The 21,579-nt window shown below is 39.3% G+C and overlaps 1 protein-coding gene and 1 pseudogene across 1 annotated transcript in view; one reads left to right on the top strand and one right to left on the bottom strand.

Annotated features, from left to right (window-relative positions):
* Positions 1-6,753: 6,753 nt before the first annotated feature.
* LOC112065535 (uncharacterized) lies at positions 6,754-6,851 on the top strand (annotated as a pseudogene).
* Positions 6,852-16,985: 10,134 nt separating this feature from the next.
* Positions 16,986-21,579, bottom strand: part of SLC12A2 (solute carrier family 12 member 2) — a 130,242-nt gene continuing 125,648 nt past the window's right edge. The window contains exons 26-27 of the mRNA XM_007102507.4: positions 21,123-21,190; positions 16,986-19,867 (exon numbers count right to left, since the gene is read on the bottom strand). Of these exons, the coding sequence (XP_007102569.2) occupies positions 19,732-19,867; positions 21,123-21,190 (204 nt within the window). The 3' untranslated portion in view covers positions 16,986-19,731. The remainder of the gene's footprint in view (positions 19,868-21,122; positions 21,191-21,579) is intronic.

Below are 21,579 nucleotides of genomic sequence, written 5' to 3'. Positions count from 1 at the left end.
GAAAAAAAAAGAAAATTAAGAATGTGAGAAAGAAGAGATGGAAAGATAGTCTGTGGGACTGGTCTTGGAGTCAAGTTAAACATGTGGAGGAAGGGGGAATAGAGGCTTCCCAGGTAGCTAACCATCCTCTGAGACAGTAAGAATAAGATATACAGAAAGATAATCTTAAGAGCTTTTACTGTGCTTTAAGAATGAAGGAGCTCTTGGGACTTCCCTGGTGGTCCAGTGGTTAAAAATACACATTCCAGTGCAGGGGACTCAGGCTCAATCCTTGGTCAGGGAACTAAGATTCCACAAGCGACAGTGCAACTAAGCCCGCGTGCCGCAACTACAGAGCCCACACGTTCTGTAGCCTGTGCACCACAACTATAGAGCCCTCACACCACAACTAGAGAGAAGCCTGAGTGCCGCAACTAAGACCCGATGAAGCCAAATATAAATCAAGATATTAGAAAACTGTTTTTAAAAAAAAAGAATGAAGGAGCTCTTAATAACATTTTGAGAGCTCTTAGAAGAGAATTAGATTGATTCTCTAATAATTTGTTAGATTTCAGAGCGATGTTTCTTTGAATGACTCTCTCCATGGAATCTATGTTTACAGAACTGCCTAGCTTTATTCTGATTACATCATGTGCCTTACAAATGTTCATTTTTAACAACCAAATAATGTGGTATAAAATTTAAATGGCATGACTTATCTAATAATTCCAAAATTTATTGAACATTTAGAATGTTTCTAATTGTTAAAATATTGGATGAATATCTTTTTTATTAAAAAATACTTCTAGCATGAATGTTCTTTTGTCAGATCTTAACTTTTTTTTGACATATGGTTTTAGATCTTTTGTTTTTAAGAAAAAGAAAATTTAATGATATGGTAGAAGGCCCATTCTTGATAAAATACTCCCAGTTCCCTCCAAGAGGTAATCAGTAATGTGAATTTGGTATTATTCCTGGGTTGAACTTATACATTTTTTTTTTTTTTTTTTTTTCAGTACGCGGGCCTCTCACTGTTGTGGCCTCTCCCGTTGCGGAGCGCAGGCTCCGGACGCGCAGGCTCAGTGGCCATGGCTCACCGGCCCAGCCGCTCCGCGGCATGTGGGATCTTCCTGGACCGGGGCACGAACCCGTGTCCCCTGCATCGGCAGGCGGATTCTCAACCACTGTGCCACCAGGGAAGCCCCCTGAAGTTATACTTTTAAAAATAGATGTGTGTGTCAAAAAACAATATGCAGTATTAGTTAGCATTTAAAATTTTTCATAAATGTCATCCTATTGTATGTAAAACTTTTTCTGTTAATATCACATTTTTGAAATTTAGTCATGTTGACACATATAACTCTAATCCATTTATTTTAACTTATATTTATTATATTTTACCTATTATTTCAAAATGTTTATAGTGGGAAGATTTTCAGGTAACCAAGTCTGTAACACTACCAGCACTAGAAGTTCTCAACATCTTCAAATACAGTTTTTAATTTCTTTCCCATTATGCTTTCAGGAAAAAAAAATCCAGGAGCAAAGACTATAAGATAAACATTTTTATGTTCAGGGCCACCATTTCCATTGTAGAGTTGTGCTCACTAAAATCCCATTGGTAGACACTGATTAATATTGTCATATTGCTTCCCAAGATAGCTGTAAAAATAAATCTGATTCACATTAGCCTATTTGATTATCATGTTCAGATATTTCCTAATTTAATAGTTGTAAATGGCACCTCAAATTTGCTTTAATTTGTATTTCTTTGAATTTGCACGGGAGAGACCATTTTTCGTGGATAAATATTTGTATTTCCTTTCTTGTTATAAACGGGCATTTAAAAATTTTTGAGAGATCTTTATATTGGCTTAGACTTTTGTGATCTTTCAAGAAAATGGCCACTGCTACTTGAACTGAACATATTTTAATGGCCAAATAGACACTTAATCCACACTCAATGCCTCAGCTAGAGCAGGCAAGAAACAACTTCTTCTGGATCTTCAAAAGCAGAAACAGAGAGGTGGACACTGCAGTAGAAAAAACTACCACAAAACCACCCTGCATTGTCACTACCGTTGAGGTAAACAGAGACACAATTTCAGTAAAATGGATTGCAGATTCAATTCATTTTAACAAATTCCATTGAGAATCCATTTTGGGCAGGAACTGTCTGTCCTAAGGCAAGGGGGAAGTAGGAGCTTACACTCTTTGGTGTATGGCAGGAGAAAGAGGAGGATGACCTAAGGAAAATAAAGACAGATGCTTTTTTCTGGTTTCTTTCCTAGCCCCATAAGATAGAAGAAGTGTGATAGAAAGGGAAAGAGAGGAGACCAACTAGGGGCTGGCTACCTCCCCTAGCACCAGTAAAGAAGGGAGCTCCCCAGTGGTGGTAACTGGTGTCTGAGCTGTTCTGACCCACACCCAGCAATAGCTCTGTCCTCCACAGAACTCTCAGATGACAGCAAGCTGGGAAAAGCACTCCAGTTTGGGGGCCTTCCTGGAAGCTTTTTACTCATTTCGTTGAGTGTCACTGTGACATGGGATAGTGATGGTAAGGAGTATATACTGTATTTGCCATCCTGTGGACTGAGCATGGGCTATTTTTCCTACTTCTCCTTTCTGCTTTGAATGCTGGACCTCTTCACTTAGTAGATCGTCCCTCTGAATGCCAGCTTGGCCTTCAACTTGGGTTTAACATTTTTATCTCTGCCTTCTCTGCCATCATCCTAAATGGTTCATAGATGAACATGTATCTACACATATTTCTAAATAATACAAAAAGCTTTCTTTGTAATCTTCATATGCAATAATCCGTACTCATAAACAGGATTTTTAGTTCTCAAATTGAGATGGAGTCATTAGAAAATATTTTTAGTTGTAATAGGGGAGGACTCTAATGAATGAGGAATTTCCTAACCCCTTCCTACTACAAATTATTACAAAACAGATTACAGCCCTCCACCTCCATCACTACCACTCCTTTGGGTGAGCCACAAGTAGACTGCATGCCAGTTGTGAACCATGCCCTTAACAGATTTGACAACCAAAACAGTACTGTTGGCACTGCCTACTCACTTTCCATCACTATCCAACATGCACAGATGAATGCCCAGATGAATAAGGATGAAAAGAAAATGCATTTATCTTTTAAGTGGAGCTGTTTGATTTTGACTCAGTTTAGAGTAAGATGGAGAATTTTGAAATAATTCTTCCTTTTAAGTTGACACTATTAATGCATATAAGTATGTTTGTCGGCACCCTACTGACCTGTGAAAACGTGGTTGAAACAGTTTTTAAGTAAAAAAAATATGACCTACAGTGGAGAGCAATTACAAAAAAATTTTTCAACACTCAAGCCAAGTAATGGACCTTCCTCACTGGCCCTAACTTGGTGTTTAGATACATGCCAAGTACAGCACACACTCTACTTAATTTCCTTTGCTTCAACTTTCATTATAATTATGTTTCTTTTACAAATGCAATGCCAAATTGGCCTCCTTAGATGTTGGCCTTGCAGTTTAAAGAGTTTGTATAGTTCCTAAGATAGTAAATTATCTACCACAAATATTCCAAACCATTTGGGGGGGGTGAGATTTTATTTTCCATACTTTTTAGAATTATGACTTCAAAAAAAAGTTTCTGTGGGTGACAAGTAATCATTTTTCCTTAGGGTGGGCGCTAGAATTTAATCGTCTCCTGGTTCCAGATATGCCCCTTTACTAAGCTGAAGTCTGGATTAGTCATTTAGCCTTTCAAGCCTCAGTTTCCTTACCTTTAAAATGCAGATGAAAATATCCACTTTGCACACCTCCCAAGGTGAGCAGGGATCAAATAAGGTCATGTAAAAGCTTAAATATATTTCTACATCCCAACCTTTGGGGAAGCCAGTTATGGCGTAGTCTAGACAAAAATATTGGTTAGCGTTCTTTCAGTTCCAAGTACTAAAAGTACAATTTAAGCAGGATTAAGGTTAACAAAAATATATTGGTTCAATATGCAAAAATGAACTGAATTTCAAATACTGGCATACCTTATCTTATCATGCTTCACCTTATTGCACTTTGCAGGTACTGCACTTTTTACAAATTGAAGGTTTGTAGCAACACCAAGTTAAACAAGTCTACTGGTGCTATTTTTCCAACAGCATTTGCTCACTTTGTGTCTCTGTGTCATATTTCAGTAACTTGCAATATTTCAAACTTTTTCAGTATTATTATATCTGATAAGGGACTTGTATCTAAGATATATAAACACTCTTACAACTCAATAATAAAAAGGCAAATACTTCAATTTAAAAATGGGCAAAGGATCCAAGTAGATATTTCTCCTAGAAAGATATATAGTGGCCAATAAACACAAGGAAAGATGCTTGACATCATTATTCACCAGAGAAATGCAAATCAAAACCACAATGAGATATTACTTCACACACCCACTCGTATGGCTAGAATTTAAAAGTCAGATGATAATAAGTGTTGGCAAAGAAATGAGAACACTCACTGCTGATAGAATGTAAAACAGTGTAGCCACTTTGGAAAACAGTTTGGCAGTTCCTCAAACAATTAAACAGTGTTATCATATAACCCAGCTGTTCCACTCCTAGGTATATATACTCAAAATAAATGAAAACATAAGTCTACACCAAATCTTGCACACGAATGTTTATAGAAGCATAATTTATAATAAGCAAAAGCTGATAACTCAAATATCCACCAATTGATGAGTGGGTTAACAAAATGTGGTATATGTGTACAACAGAATATTATTTCACCATGGAAAGAAATTATACATGCCATAACATGAATTAACCTTGGAAACATTATGCTAAGTGAGAAGACACAAAATACCATATATTATATGATTCCATTTATATGAAATAATCATAATGGGCAATTCTACAGAGACAGAAAGGATTCATGGTTTCTTAGGACTGGGGAGAAGGGGTGTGATAACTAAAGGGGATGGGGTTTCTTTTTGAAGTGATGAAAATATTCTAAAATTGACTCTGGTGATGGTTGAACATATTTCTCAGTATACTAAAATCCACTGAATTACACGCTCTAAATGTGTGAATTGGATGGTATCTGAATTATGCCTCAATACAGCTGTTTAAACAAAGATAGTGGCTCACATACTGAACAGTCTAGGGTCCAGACCCACTCTCTCTCCTGTTCACAGCTCTTCTTCCCTCTGTTGGCCTTCTCACTTGGCGGCAGAGATGATGACCGGTGGCTCCCAGCTGGTCTTTTACCACTATGTTACCCAGTTCAGGCTGCCATAACAAAACACCATAGGCTGGGTGGCTTAAACAAGAGAGATTTATTTCTCACGGTTCTGGAGGTTGGGAAGTCAAAGAGAAACGCTTCAGCAGGATTTAGTTCAGGTAAGGACTCTCTCCTTGGCTTACAGATGGTCACTTCCTCTCTGTGTCCTCCCATGGCCTTTCCTCAATATGTGCATGTGTTGGGGGCTGGGGGGAATAACACATTTTGGTGTCTCTTCTTCTCACAAGGACCCTAATCCTATAGGATTTGATGTCCACCTTTATGACCTCGTTTAAACGTAGTTACTTCCCTAAAGGCCCAATCTCCAAATACACTGGAAGTTAGGGCTCCATCATATGAATTTTGGGGGAGGCACAGGCATTCAGTCCATAAAAACCCCTTTTGCAAGCCCAGGTGAAAGACACACTTTTCATCCAAAGGTGCTAGTGAAACCTACAGCTGCCTGCTATTGGCCCAATTTGGACCATAAGCTTGTTTTTGTAACAATCACTTTGACTAGCCAGGCCAGAGTCAGGTGTCTACCCCAAAAGCCAGGATGGGGTTAGCCCCTCTAAAACAAGACAAGAAAAGAAAGAAATTATAAGCACTCATCAAAGAAAAGGGGCAAACTGAGGCCAAATAAATGCTAATGCCTACCCCACAGTGCAAGGCTACAAGTCAGAGAGTCTGCATGCCGGCTTGGGTGGGGCAGAGACCGTCTGTGTGACCAAGGGCAAGTCTTAAACCTCTCTATGGCCTTACCATCCCCAGACCAGAGCACTGAAGATAAGGGGAGACAAGACGTGAAAGTCCTTAAGAATCAGAAAATCAGAACTCCCAGAACTGGAGGGTTAGGAGGAAGCTTAGTGATGCTCTCACTTGACAAATTTTTTTAAATCTACTCTATAAAAGCAGATGTAAGACAGCCTGATATGAAAATCAAAATGGCTTTCACATCACTAGACTTATGAAATCCATTTGCTAGTTGTAATAAATTTAAGCATGTCACTTCATCTCCCTTGGCCTCACTTTATTTTATGAGTTAACTCATAATAATAATAATAATAATAATGGATGTATTAATTAACTAGTTGGGGAGAATCCCTTCACAATGTTTATCATCACTGTGTACATTTGAGATATCTTGCAATTTTAGTCATCAATTATACATCAGTAAAACTGAAATAAAAAAACTCATAAAAACTATTCTTGAGATGAAATCTGCAAACGCAACACACTTTACAAATGCAGAGGCAGAAGTGACACACACATAACTCAGATGAGCCATACAGATATAAGGATATTGGAGTTGCAACATAAGGAAATTTCTCTGCAATGTGACATCTCTAAGGAGAAGAAATTGAGCAGGAAATGCTGCCTTCTTGTAAGCGGTCTCATTAGTGCAAAGCTCTGGACTTAGGTCACAGTTTGGACCCTTGGTACATCATTTTGAGACCTTGTGCCTCTGAGAATCTTTCTCCTTGTCTATAAAATGGGGATGGCAGTGTTCACTTTGGCAGCACATATACTGAAATTGGACGGATACAGAGAAGATTAGCATAGCCCCTGTGCAAGGATGTCAAGAAAACGCCATATTTTTTTAATGTATAAACAACAAGGATATATTGTACAGCACAGGGAATTATAGCCATTATCTTGTAATAACTTTTAATGGTGTATAATCTGTAAAAATACCAAATCACAATGCTGTACACCTGAAACTAAAATTGTAAATCAACTATACTTCAATTTAAAAAATGGGGATGGCAATTCCTACTTAAGATATTCTAAGACTAAATAATGACGTAAAATGCCTGGCACCTAGTGGGTATTCAGTTAATCGAGGTCTTAACCTCCCCTTTCCCTCATCCGCGTGACAACATCAGCCTTGGGGTTTCCTGCGGTAATTCTACCCCAAATGCTTTCCCAGGCAGGAGTACAGTTACTCGAAACTGGATGTTACTGAATTCCAGAGTCCACGTTAGCCTGAGAAAACCTGGAAACTTTTTCTACTCTGAGAGAGACAAAAATGTGCTAAAAAGAAAACAAGAGTATCTCCTCTGCTCCGGAGGGCAAGACCCTGAACTTCTTCCATCCTCAAAAGAGAATGGAAGTATAAACATTCAAGTCACAGACTTTACAGTCCACAGGAGCCACACGGGGGGCTCAGCCCCTGTCAGGTAAACACGGATTCCGCGGCCCCAAGCCCTCCTCTGCGGGCTAGGCGCGAGCTGCTCAGCGAGGAGCGGTCTCCGCGTGAGGGCGAGGCGAGCGCTGTCTTGTGGGGCGGGGCCTCCCCGTGAGCCCGAGGCACGCACTGCTCAGTGAGGTGGGGTCTCCAGGTGAGGGTAAGGCGCACACTGCCTTATGGGGCGGGGCCTCCACGTGAGGGTAAGGCGCACGCTGCCCCGTGGGGCGGGGTCTCCACGGGAGCGCGAGGCGCGCGCAGCTCAGTGAGGTGGGGTCTCCACGTGAGGGTGAGGCGCGCGCTGCTCAGTGAGGCGGGGTCTCCAGGTGAGGGTAAGGCGCGCACTGCCTTATGGGGCGGGGCCTCCACGTGAGGGTAAGGCGCACGCTGCCCCGTGGGGCGTGGTCTCCCCGGGAGCGCGAGGCGCACGCTGCTCAGTGAGGTGGGGTCTCCACGTGAGGGTGAGGCGCGCGCTGCTCAGTGAGGTGCGGTCTCCACGTGAGCGCGAGGCACGCACTGCTCAGTGAGGTGGGGTCTCCAGGTGAGGATAAGGCGAGCTCTGCCTTGTGCGGCGGGGCCTCCACGTGAGGGTAAGGTGCACGCTGCCTCGTGGGGCGGGGTCTCCCTGGGAGCGCGAGGCGCGCGCTGCTCAGTGAGGTGGGGTCTCCACGTGAGGGCTAGGTGCGCGCTGCCTTGTGGGGTGGGGTTTCCACGTGAGGGCGAGGCCCACGCTGCCTCATGGGGCCTGGTCTCCACGTGCGGGCGAGATCTGTCTTGCCTCTCCTCTAAACCTTAGAGAGCTGACGAGGTTCCCCCCAGCCAGTCTTCACTCCACTCTGACTGGCATTTGATAAAACTGAAGTCAAAATAAGGAAGAAAGATGTTTTTAAAACTATAAAAGGTGTTAAAGTTGCGTTCTTATTTACAAGAGCCACCCCCTCCAAATAAATAAATGGTGAAATTGGAGAACTTTCAAAAAGAAGATTGAAGGGTACGACCTGAGTCGTAATTACACTTGTACTAACTGTAAGAGGGCGCAGACAAGGAGAGAGAGAGAAGGGAACGAGGAGAGGAGGGCGGGCGGGCGGAATTATCAAGGTTTCTTCAGTTGGTCTGCACCATAGTTGGGCTTGATCCGGGTTAAGCAGGAAACGCCCCCGCTCCATTTAGGACCTCTAAATGGAGGATTATGTCAACCCTCAGTCTTCTGCCTCAGAAAAAGGACCTCTCGAAAGACTGGAGGTTTAACAACAAATGAGAATTTGTTTCAATTTGTGTATTTTTCGACACAAAGTTTTCTCAAAACAGCGGGCACCTGTGGGACCGAATTGTTCAATAATCCTTAAAGAACAAAAGCCACCGAGAAAAGCGTTTAAAGGGCAGTTGAGATAACAGCCGGTGCCTGGACTTGGCCAAGCGGGTGAGTAATTTCTTAAGCCAAGTACTTTGACACCTAACTAAACATTGGCTCCTTTTCCTCCTCGACTTGAGCATTTCACCCCCAGCCCTATCACCCTCTGTCAGGGTGGGCTGGAGCCCCCAGGGCTGCTCCTGACACGCTTTACCCCAACTTGCTTCTCGCACCGAGTTTGGGGGTCAAATCGCCTGGAATTTACCTTTTAAAAATGACTTAAAGGAGGGTGCCCTCGCCCAGCTGCCCAGCCCCCGGTTTCCTTGGGTGTCCTCCCGCGTTCTTCTCCTCCACTCCCTCCCCTTACACTCTACTCCTTTATATTTACTGAGGACCTATTATGTGCCAGGCACTGTGCTAAGTATTAGGGGTACAGCCACGAATAACCACTTATTAAATGACCCCTTCTGCAAATAATGATAGCCTAGTGATTAGCATGAAGGAAACAAAATAAATTCTTGAATTGAAATAGTAGTTGTTGCAGGTTAGGTCTCAAGAATTCAGGCATACATCTTATGCATATCATTACTGTGTAGTTGTTACCACTAGAGCACTAAATCAAATCACCCATTTCAGAAAGCTCCAGTCCTAATAAGGCTTCCATTCCTGTAATTTCATTCATCCATTCTCCTGTTATCATCAGCCTTCCTCTCTATATAATTAATTTTTTCACTAATTAATTAATTCCAAAATCCTATATTGAAACCTCCTAGCTGTTCACAACTGAGATAAGCCACTGGAGATACGAAAATGAGTATGTCAGTTAAACTAATAGGGAAATAAAATATATAACAATGCCAGTGGCCCAAGAAAAAAGATGAGAGGGCTGCAGGAGTTTGGCAACGGGTGTCAGAGAGGTTTCACAGAGAAGTTGACTTTCGAGCTGTGTCATAAAGAAAGAGCAGGATTTTGCCAGTTGGGAAAAGTCATGAGTAATATTTACATAACATTTTCTCATTCATAAAGTCTGTATAAGAGCATAGGTTTGGGAGGCAGTTGGTCCTCAGACACTTGACAAGGCATTGATGGCAGATGCTTTTTCACAATGATAAAACAAATTCGTTCAGTTTTTAAATATTTCACCACTCCCACTTAGTTCCAAAAATGTAGATACTACAGTATCGGTGAAGAAGTTGGAGTGGAGTGGAAAAGAGAAAGGATGTGAAAATCCAGGGGTAGCCCTAATAATTTGAATATGCGCCATATACTCCTAATAGTATTAATACTTCACCTATCAGTCAAGGTTAAATGGAAAACAAAATAAACTGCATGGTCCATAGGGTTCATAAGAAAAAAAACAGTTCTTTTGTTCATCATTCATTTCATTTATTCAGACATTCAGCAACATTAAGTGCCCATTATGTTGTAAGCCCTGCTTAAAGTCACTGCTCCCAGGGTGCTCCCAGAATGGTGTAAAACACAGAACAAAGCAAGTAACTCCAGTGTAGGTGGTGAGGCTATGGCAGGGGCAAGTGGGTGAGCACAGAGGGGCACAGCAGAGAGGAGGGACCCCTAATGCAGCCTGGTGGCACCAGAGAAAACTTACCAGAGCAGTTGATTCTGAGCTTCCTCTTGAAGAGGAAGGTCAAGGACAGACCAGCCCGTGAAACTGAGATGTTCAACTGCTTGGAAGCAAAAGCTCTGTGCAGATGGTTAATCTGGCTGGAGTAGAGAGTTAAAGACACAGGACAGTGGGAGCTAAAAATGAACCTAAAGAGGTTCATTTTCAGAATGATGTAATTAATATGAGAGGCAAAGAGACAAAGGAGAAACCTGTTGTAATAATGTGAACTACATGATCATTTTGGCAAATCCACAAAGTCCGGGTCTGAGTTAGAGGACTAGAAGAGAATAAAGATTTGGACTTAGTTTTAAGTGGCCTTCGCTTGGGTGTGCTGAAGAACTAGCAAAGAAACAGCGCAAAGGATACAAGTCAGTGGATGTAGCTCTGAGGTGTCCCTCTAGTTCCTCAGGAATGCACCCACCACGTTCAGGGGATATGGAGGGAGAGAGCCTTCAGGAGAGAGGAGCCCAAAAGCGTGGCCCACATCAGTACCCAAGGAAGGGTCCACCTCCTCCAGGTGCGGGAATCATTCCTCTGCCCTGACTTTATAATCCCGAACTCTTTCTTACCATCACGTTAGGATTAGAGCAGGCCTGCCGTGGTCAGTCTCACAGTGTTGGAAATCGGAACTGATGTCATAGCTTATCTATTGGTTGAAGAGAGGTAGAAATTTGAGTTGCTTAGGAGGAAAACATCAATAAGATTGGGTGATGGATTATCCTGAGAGGTGAGCAAGAAGATGGAGTCACGGTGCCCTGAGTGGCTGAGTATTGTCTTCTTATTTCTAATTCAGAGAGATGGGGGAGAAAGAGCTCACATCAACTGAACACTGTCCATATGTCACCTGTTTACATATTTTAACTTATTTAAATTTCACAACCCCTCTCTGAAGTGAATAGTATTATCCTCATAGTAGAGTTGAGGAGCAAGGCTTAGAGGGGCTGTGATCACAGTAAATAGCAGAGTCAAGACACGAACCCGGGTCAGTCTCTCTGAAGCCACGTCTACACTTCTATTTCCTCTCACAAGAGGACCTTCCAGTATATTTATACTCAACTTCCCTGAAAAAATATGGTCCCCTGCGGTGAGCAGAAAATAATATTCCTTTCACTGTACTATACTGGTGACTTTCTTCTTCATCATTTTTTTAAGTTCAAGAGATAGCTCTTGTTTATCAGCTATTTCAGTACAACAAGTTCATCTAACAGAACATGTCAGCTCTCTGTGCAACCTGAGCTCATGTGCAGCTTTCTGCCAAGGAGCTAATGTTGTGCCATGGTTTTAGAAATAGAAGAGTATCTTTGATGTTTTGGAATACTTAAGCCTGTTGGAGATAGGAGCATGACTTTTCCTTTATCTACACCCTGCTATTTGCAAGATAGTGATACCTTTTGGAAACTAACGATTATTTCCATAGATTTGTATCTTAGAGTGTACTTTTCTGGGATTAAGAGGAAAAAAACTCATATTCCATGTGATTTAGGAAGGGGAGAATTAAATGTAGAGCATTGCTTCTCTATTTTTGTTTAGCCAAGACACCTGAGAAAATTAATGGAAATGATAAATCGAAAAGTGTGTCTCTTCTAAGGATCAGAAACAAATCCAATTGAGAAAGGAGAAAAAAATGTAAAAAAGAAAATGAATATATCAAGTGTATAAAGTTTGAGATTATCAAATCATGCTTGAATTGCTAGAAATTTCAATACATAGGAATAAACATTTAATGAAGGATTATTAAAACTGACACAGCAAGAAATAGAAAACCTAAGTAAACAGTAACTGTGGAACGAAATCAGCATAATTTAAGTATTGCTTCTAAAGAAGGCTCTAGTCCCAATTGTGTTGGTAAATTATTTCAGTTTTCAATAGCTAATTGTCGTGTTGGGTTCCAGATCCTGAAACTTATCTTTAACTCATGTTCTAAACAGCTCCTTTATCTTCCTCCCGCATGCACACCTTTCCCCGGACTTGCTCGGCTTCCTGTTTCAATTTCACCATCCACCCGTGGCCCAAGCCAGAAACCTCGATGTCATCCTCCCCTCATCCCTTAGTCTCTCTTCCTAACCACACTACATCCTATTGCCTTTAAAAACTCTTTCTCAATATGTTTTCTGAATCTAAACTCTTTCAATTCTTCCTGCTACTCGGTTCAATACCCTCCACTCCCCTGACATCTCTCTCTAGAACTATTGTAATGACCTTTCATCTGATACCGATGACACCAGTGCCCACTGGCTCCCTCTACTGTAGGCTGGGGGTAATGTATGTCTTCTCCAGAGAAGTTAATCCTGCACTACACTTTTAAATCGTTTGGGGGCTTACCATTGCCTGGGCATGGTTCAAGGGTAACAGGGTGAGCTGCTGAGAATTTAGTGCAACATAGTAGGAAAAATCAACCAAACTGCTTTCAATTTCTTTAGAAATTGAAAAAGTACAGTACTCTGCCTGTTTTGGTGAGGGAAGACTCTGCTATTACCATTCTAAATGCATTTCTAAATGGCTATTGCATTTCTAGATACTGTAGGAAAAGCAGAATCTTCTGTGATCTGGAGCCTAACTGAGCTTTTCTGAATTTTCCCATGAGGACCATTGTCAGGGAAAGGGGAAGGGAAAGGCTGGTTCTTGTTCTGGGGTTGGGGGAGGCTGACCCCCCAGTGTGGCAGGGACTGGGGTGGGAGGGAGTTCTGGAGAGATACTTCCCTAAGGAGAAAGGACAAGATGGGTGTGCAAATGGAGTTGCTGCAGACTAGGGAATCAGGAATCCACTGCCAAATACCCCGTGAACAGAAACTTTGAGTCAGGAATGGCTGGGTTGGAAGACAGGGAGGGGAGTGGATATGAAGCATTTGGCTGCAGAGCTTGGAAACCTAGTAAAGCTGTCAGTGGCTTGGGTTTGGCCTGCGAACTGTTCACCTTTGAATCAACCTCTGGAACCTGGGCAAGCCAGCACCTGGGGAAGGAACAAGCAACTGGTGTAGACCAAAGAGCTGAGGCCCTTCCCTAATTTCCTGGGCTACATAAACCCCAGACTCCAGGGCAAACCCAAAGAAGAGGGCATGGCTCCTGAAAACTAATGAGGTTATTGTAGCCATCAACATACCACCTTTTTACTACAGTTGTTGTTGAACTACTGGGATTGAGTTGTTTTTTTCAGAAGCCATAGAGCACGCTATGCAGTGACAGTCTTACCTGAAGAATCAAGTCAAGCCAAGAGAGGCAAAGGAGAGAGAAGGAAAGGTAGAGACAGAACCTTAGAGTCTCTGCTTTTACACAAACTTGAGTCCCTGAACTGAGCTGTCTTCCTGGACTTCTTTTTCTGTTAGTGTGCTTTAGGTTTATTCCTACCACTGAAGAAGATCTAACATAAAAGGAAAACACTGAGGGATGTGGAAGGGAGGTCATTATCTGAATTCACAGCTGAGGACATGGAAATAAGTGTACCCTGTGGAAGAAACTCAATAGATAAGGCATGAGTAAAGGACAAAGGCCACTGTAAAGAAAGGAGGGTTATACTGGGAAGCTTCGTTTGTGAAGGTGAGGAATTTCACTCAGAACAGAAATTGTTTGGCAGGAGCAATTAGGTTTTAACAAACTCTCCAGGTGATTCTGATGCACACTAAAGTTTGAGAACCACTCTTCTAGTGAGTGTTTCAATACATAATACATCTGTGCTTCCCTATCTTCCATTTTCTGAAAAACACCAACTGTGAAATTTACGTCAAGAATGCTAAACTCACAGGTGCATGGATATTAAACAAAGGATTATCTTTACTGATGAAACAGCCATAGAGAAAGACTACCTGAAAGAGTTAGGTCATACCTCTGAGATTAGTACCACGTAGCTAATAGGAGATGCTGATTAAAATCAACAGATTTTGGGCTTCCCTGGTGGTGCAGTGGTTGAGAGACCGCCTGCCGATGCAGGGGACACGGGTCCGCGCCCCGGTCCGGGAAGATCCTACATGCCGCGGAGTGGCTGGGCCCGTGAGCCACGGCCGCTGAGCCTGTGCTCCTCAACGGGAGAGGCCACGGCAGTGAGAGGCCCGCGTACAGCAAAAAAAAAAAAACAAAAAACAACAGATTTTAAAATTCAGGAAAAAAAACAACGAAAAAGAAACAACAAAAAAACTAACTTCGGGCTTCCCTGGTTGCGCAGTGGTTGCGCGTCCGCCTGCCGATGCAGGGGAACCGAGTTCGCGCCCCGGTCTGGGAGGATCCCGCGTGCCGCGGAGCGGCTGGGCTTGTGAGCCATGGCCGCTGGGCCTGCGCGTCTGGAGCCTGTGCTCCGCAACGGGAGAGGCCACAGCAAAGGGAGGCCCGCATACCACAAAAAAAAAAAAAAAACAAAAAAAACTAACTTCCATTCTTCACAATTCAGTTTCCCAGAAGGAAGAATGAATGCAAGACTTTTAGCCATAAAAGCAGTCTTTCACAATCCATGAACCTTTCTTGGAGTGTAACTTTCCATCCTACTACCCCCACCCCAATTCCCAAATAGTCCTTGTCATCTTTTAAATGTCTTGACTAGTAACACTTCTAGGAAACTCAGAGTTTTCATGGCTTAAGCAAAAATGTGTGCTTGAAATAAAAATAACGTGTTCATACAAATAAACTCTTAAAGCTCACTCCTTTTCAAATTGTGATGACGACCTTTTAAAAATGGGTTACTTGGGACTTAATTTTAAAAGAGCAAATGCAATCATATCTTACAGTAGTAGTTATATGCCTTATGTGTACTATATGTAAATCAAAAACACACTGCCTCCTTAATTTTAAAAGTTTTTGCTCTGTTATTAGAGATATGAGCTGGATATGAAATTATCCTGTAAACTACTTCCCTTTTTCAGACTAAGTTAACACTTCCAGAATAAAATCTCCACAATTCTCTAACCCCAAAGCTTAATTAGCAGTGTTCTAATGAAATTCTGACAAGTACTGAGTCTGGGACGTCTGTTTTTGCATTCAGTATCCATGGATCACTGATCCTATTCTGTGGATCAAACAAGTAAATTTCATTTGTAGCTGTGAGCAGAGTATCTTGCTAATTGGCATTCATATCCCAGAAAAGTGGAACAAAGGATATGTGTTAACAAGACACCATCATTTTGGGGAATGAGTTCCTGATCTGTGAGGACAGCAGCCACAAGTAAGGCTGCAGGAGGAGACATATTCAGAAGACTTCACATTTTCCTCTAAAACAGTAGTTTCTCTTAACCTTGTCAACACAAAATTCAGTTGTAGCTTCAAGGGGAAAAAATGAGCTGAAGTTCTTAACGCTACTAATAGCCTACCTGAAACTCCTATGCCACACGTAAAACGGGTCTATAACCATTGCTTCCAGACTCTATAAGGAGACTGAGTTCTTCAGGTATTTTAGTAGTCTACGAAAAAATGTATGTCTAACTGATTAACCCACCAACACCTTTTATGTATCTACTATCTGAGCTAGCTAAAAAGTACTTTCTGATGAGTGCATCCTAGGACTTGTGCTGTCTTTACTCAAATAGTTAAACTACCATCTATTTCCTCTGATCCTACAGACATCCTGTTGATACATAAACAAAGACAGAAGTGTATCAAAGCATTTATCTTTTATTCTCAGTGAAAGAACAAAAATACCCTGCTGGCTCAAATATGTAATTACATTCCTGTTTTGAAAACCACTGGATGCTCTGATGGTAAATGCCACATTCATAGCTGCCTTTGAATTCTCTCTTAAACACCCCACACACATACACAAAGAAGTGAGCAAACTGGCCTGAACAGCAGCTTACTGGAGAATAAGCAAAAAGCAAAGATCATACAATGGACACTTAACATTTGTTTCAGATCTATTAGGTAGCCTGTGGCCAATCTATACTTGTAACTGTAATTTGCATTACCTGAGCACACACTTGCTGGGCAGATAAGTATGAGTAGTTTGGAGATGACCAATCTATTCCAGCCATTAAGTTATGGATCAGGCAGCAGTGAATGTATAGTGGGGACATCCCTAAAGATGAAAGATCTGTGCTCGAGGCCAACATCCTTCGTTGACATGACCTTGGGAAATTTGCTACAATGCTCCAAGCTAAATAGTAGAAGAGAGAGAAATAGCTATCCTGAACATATAACACACCTACTGTAATGTTCAAATGATAAAGTGAAAATGCTTTGTAAAACTGTAAATTAGCTTTGCCAAAAATCTTAGGAAGAAAAGAATCAGATTATACTCAGCGGCTATGAATCCATTTTAATCTTCTAGTTTCCTCATTCATAACCATGTGATTTAACCAAAAGACAAATAAAGCAGAATTAGAAAAGTTAAATCATTTACAAAATATCAAAATGAGCTGCATCTGATATGGCTCAATCTCACTGTCAATGTAACTAGTGTTTATTCCAAAGGCTTAAGGATAGTGAAAAATTTCAAACAACTTTTCCAAGGCATGAATATTAAAGTAAAAGCCATTTAAAAAACTCAGACATCCATGAAGTAAATTGTATAAATGTGGTTAAATGACAAAGTTGACATAGATTTATAAAACAGATAAAATATAAGAGTAGACATTAAATTGTTTTAATGAATCCACTTCCTTTATTGCAGTAACCTCTGTACAAAGCAGCAACCGCAATACTCAACAGTAAAACATTAGAAAAGCATTTGTGTGACAGTTATAGTACAGTATTATCAAAATATTACATTTTCAAACTTAGTAGATAAACATCCACCAAAGCTCAAATCTTTAAATTATTTTTCCATAGTCTTTAAAAATATGTAATGTCAGAAAGCATAAAAAAAGAATGTAAAAGGAAACCTAAAATACAAATGAAATAATGTAACAAATAAATATTTGATTTAATTAACTGTTAATAATCACCTTAACACTACCATTCTCTAAACCCACTGAATTTTTACCTATAGAAATAATGACCTGTTATATGCCATTACATAATTATTTATTTCCAAGTTATCACCAATGATTAGAACTTAAAAAATTTTGGCATTAAAAGAATCAAATTCAGCATAAATAAAATAGAGTAGAATAGCTTCAATACTAGCTAGCATCTCTAAGAATTAATTGCTGAAATTTATTAGAGCACTACAACCTTGAAAATTTTGACCTGGTATCTAGTGTTAAGTGAAAGTAATATTTTTTTTTTAAAGTGAAAAGCTTCTTAACATTATTTCACAGACAATATTACCCTCTCCCATTATGCATATTTAGATATATTTTATGTACTTTATACACATATGTATGATGCATGACATTTGGTTCCTGCAGTATAGATCACAACGATGTTTTCCTGAATGGGAAAAACTTAAAAAAAAAAAAAAGTATGTGTACCTGTGCACATTTCAAGATAGCAGCACTCAGTTATGCCCTATTAACCATTTTAAAAGTTCAAACATGATATTGTTTACTGAGTAATATGACATTTCTACTGTCTTTCCCTCCAAACACTACAAAACCTCCAATAAATGGTACAATGCTATGAATTATAACATTGGAAAGAACTGTTAGAAAAACAATTACCTCATTCTCTTAACATTCTGAATTTAAAATTATTATCAGATCTCCTTTATGGTGTTAACTTAGTTCATACTCATGCAGCAAAAATATTGCACTACTGAACAGTAGTAATTTTATAGATTTCTATCAAGATTCATGAAAACCTACATAAACTCTTCACCAGTGAAACTTATACCAATGAACACACTGAACAGTACTTTAGATGAAATGTTCTCCATTTTCTAACTGAATGACAACTGTGTGAAGTTATATGCCCTTCAAATGATCACCTTTGTTCTCCAGGAAACCTGTCTTTCAATCTGTGAACTCATGTTTACTGAAACAAAAAAATTTAATCTGATGAATCTTGATCACTTTAAAATGCAAAAAACCAGCAACATGTCATTATAAATACACATATGCATCTGTGTATGCATATACATATACACACACACATACAGATATGCAGACATACTATCCCTTGAAATGTTTCTAGGAAATCCTTCCTTGAATAAAAAATGAAAAACTTCACATTAATAATTGCATATAAAGCTTTTAGTAACAGTACATAATGCACTGTCAAAACGGTACTAGTAGACTATGATGTCAAAACAGACATTTCAAAAGCACAAACTGGCAGTTTTTCTTAACACAAGTTTCAAAGTATTAAGAATGGATTAAATTTAAATGTTCAGAATAATCTGTTCAAACCTGAGTATATTAATTAAGACTATGAACTTGACAATTGAATGAATTAAGCCTAAAAACATTTCACTAAGAAACCAGTGGTCCATTTAACCATTCAATGAAACACTAAATATTTTAATTATTTATAAAAAGGATGACATAGTGATATTCCATGTGTTTATTGAAATACTCTATTAAACAACAATGCTTTGTCTAATTTTCCTCCAGAAAAGTCTTTTAGCATTTTGTAAAAGTCCCTCAGATTTGAGGAAAACTCTAAATTAGGACACATCTTTCTTCTAATAAATACAAATGATCTTAAAGATTTTTGTCTAAAGAATGACAATATGTGATTTTTCAGCATGATATATAGAAGTACTGGATAAATCTTCAACCTTCCCTAAGGTTTCAAGAAATAGTAATCAAATAAGATATAAATAACAGCTAATTAGAGGTTTAAAAAAAAAAAGTCTATTTGGCCTTTTTTCCCCTAGATCTACATTTATACGTATTCATGAAAACCTAAACTTGGGGTCACTTTTTGGTTCCCATTTTTTTTCTTGCATTTTCATTAACTTGCCCTAATTCTCACCTTTAATATCTGACAGACACCTTTACAAAAGTAATAGAAAACATACAGTACTCAACACTAACTGGTCAATGGAAAAAGAAAAGCAGTGTCCATTTTATTTTAAGGTGAAAGAGACTAGAAATAAAAACAGCTGAAGGCAAAGTTTGACATTCTACAAATTTATAAAAGAGGATATAGTGATGAAATTTGGTTAATTTCAGAAGGCACCTCAAGGCTAAAGGCTTTTTGTACTCCTTTCATCAATCAAAAAATAACACACTTTTATTGCTATTCAAGTAGCAAAGGAAAACTACTCTCACAAGCTTCAGTCCAACAACAAGGAATCATCATTCACTAAGATAGAGATACGGAATTGACTAAAACTGAAGTCTCCATACACATAGCAATGGAGCAACTTCTCTGTGTGCTTTCAAATTAATGAAATAGTGAAAATAAGTCAGTTTGCCATTGTGATGTTAACGTGTCATTGAAGATTTCAGTGATAGCAGTTACTTCACTAGGCACTGAAGTACCGTCTGGAGGGCTGTCCACTGTGCAGACAGAACATTTAAGAATAGAAGGTAAGGACACTCTGATGATTCCCACGGACTAGGAGAACTGGTGGTAGGTCCTTGGATAGAGCTTCTAACCATGCCATATAGAGAGCACTAGACACAGCACCTTTTCGTGCAACTGGAAGACTCCTGGTATCAAAAAAAGAAAGGAAGTTAATAAGACAATGCATTTAAATTGAGAAGAATAAAATGTAGTAAGAATTATAAATTAAGTCACAGTAATAGTAGCTAAAAATTACTATAGTTACAGAATATTTTTGAGTGCAGGGAAATTCTGCATATAGTGTAGTAACTACTATACTCATATAATTATTCCCATTTTTTTCAAGTATGAACAAAATATTCTCAAAAATTTCTTAAAAATAGCAAATAAATATTTCTATAAACCCTAACACATTTGGTATCTAACATTAAACCTCAAATTTCCCCTTAGAATTCTTTTAGGAGAAAGGGACGTTTCTATCTGAATTTCGATAGTGGTAACTATACATGATGAAATTCAAACATAATTAATTCTACATATTAATGTTCAATTTCTTTTATCTCTCTCTGGACTCTCATTTCCATTTGTAGACAGTGATAGTATGTCCAGTTGCTCCACAGAGTGTCTCTCTCTAGATTTCTATGTTTTAGTGACTTCCATTACAGATACTTAATTATCATCAGCAAAATCTGAAATTTTCTGGTGTATTAAATATTTGTTGTTAATCAAACTAACAATCCTTTGGTATTACTTTATTTCATCATTTGGCATGTTTCAGAGATCTGAGCCTTCTTTACCTATATAAGGGCCCAGACTCCAGGACTGAGAAAATTTGGGTTCAAGAAAGATCTAGCTAACCTAGTTTAGTGGAGGAAAAGCCAGAGTAAGCATAAGCATCGATATTCAATGTGAAAACAATGCATCTAGATGTAAATTTTGTGTGTGGGAACTTGGTGGGAATTGAGATAGGAACTACTTTTTAAATTTAATCCTCCACATAACTTGATGGAGTTATTTCTATGAAGAAGCTGCCTGGGATCGACGTTTTAACTTGCAGCCCTCATACCCCACAAATGTTGATGGCTATGCTGTGGTGTTTCCAAAGCTAAGGGATTTTTTTAAAGTGGGAAAAAGGATAAAGGAAAAATCGCAGAATAAACTATTATGATAAAGAAGTACTTAGATTCATGCAAGCTTAAGGTTAATATTTTTATTTTTCTTTCCTCCTATCTTAAATGATTTCTTCATATGCTTAAAGCAAAGTGTATTTAATAAGTATTTTCCTCATAACCACAGTCATTATGGATGTTATATAGATATATAGTTGGTAATAGAAATGAATCCTAATTGAATTATCATAAAATGAATACCCAAGAAAATCTTAGTATAGGTATTACTTACATGACAATGATATTAGCTGTGTTTGAATGTTCCTTTAATAATTCATTTAACCTGATCTGCCGGTATGTCTGAAATGAAACAGAACAAAGTCATTACTAGACCTTTTGAAAACTGGAATTTACCCTGGTTCATAAAGCTATTAAGTAGACAAAAAGAAACCAAAATCAATTTTGGTATAATAAAAATATCTTTTCCCGAATTTTAAAAAAAATTAATGCTTTGCACTATCCAAATAGAATTACAACTTAACGTAGATTTAGTTTATACCACTGGTTCCTCTCATAACCAACTGCAGTGCTTTTTTTTTTTTTAAACATCTTTATTGGAGTATAATTGCTTTACAAATGGTGTGCTAGTTTCTGCTTTATAACAAAGTGAATCAGTTATACATATACATATGTTCCCATATCTCTTCCCTCTTGCGTCTCCCTCCCTCCCACCCTCCCTATCCCACCCC

The sequence above is a fragment of the Physeter macrocephalus genome, chromosome 8 (assembly GCF_002837175.3).
Source record: "Physeter macrocephalus isolate SW-GA chromosome 8, ASM283717v5, whole genome shotgun sequence".
NCBI lineage: Eukaryota > Metazoa > Chordata > Mammalia > Artiodactyla > Physeteridae > Physeter > Physeter macrocephalus.
Note: the sequence above shows the minus strand (reverse complement) of the source record. Positions and strands in the feature narration are given on the sequence as shown.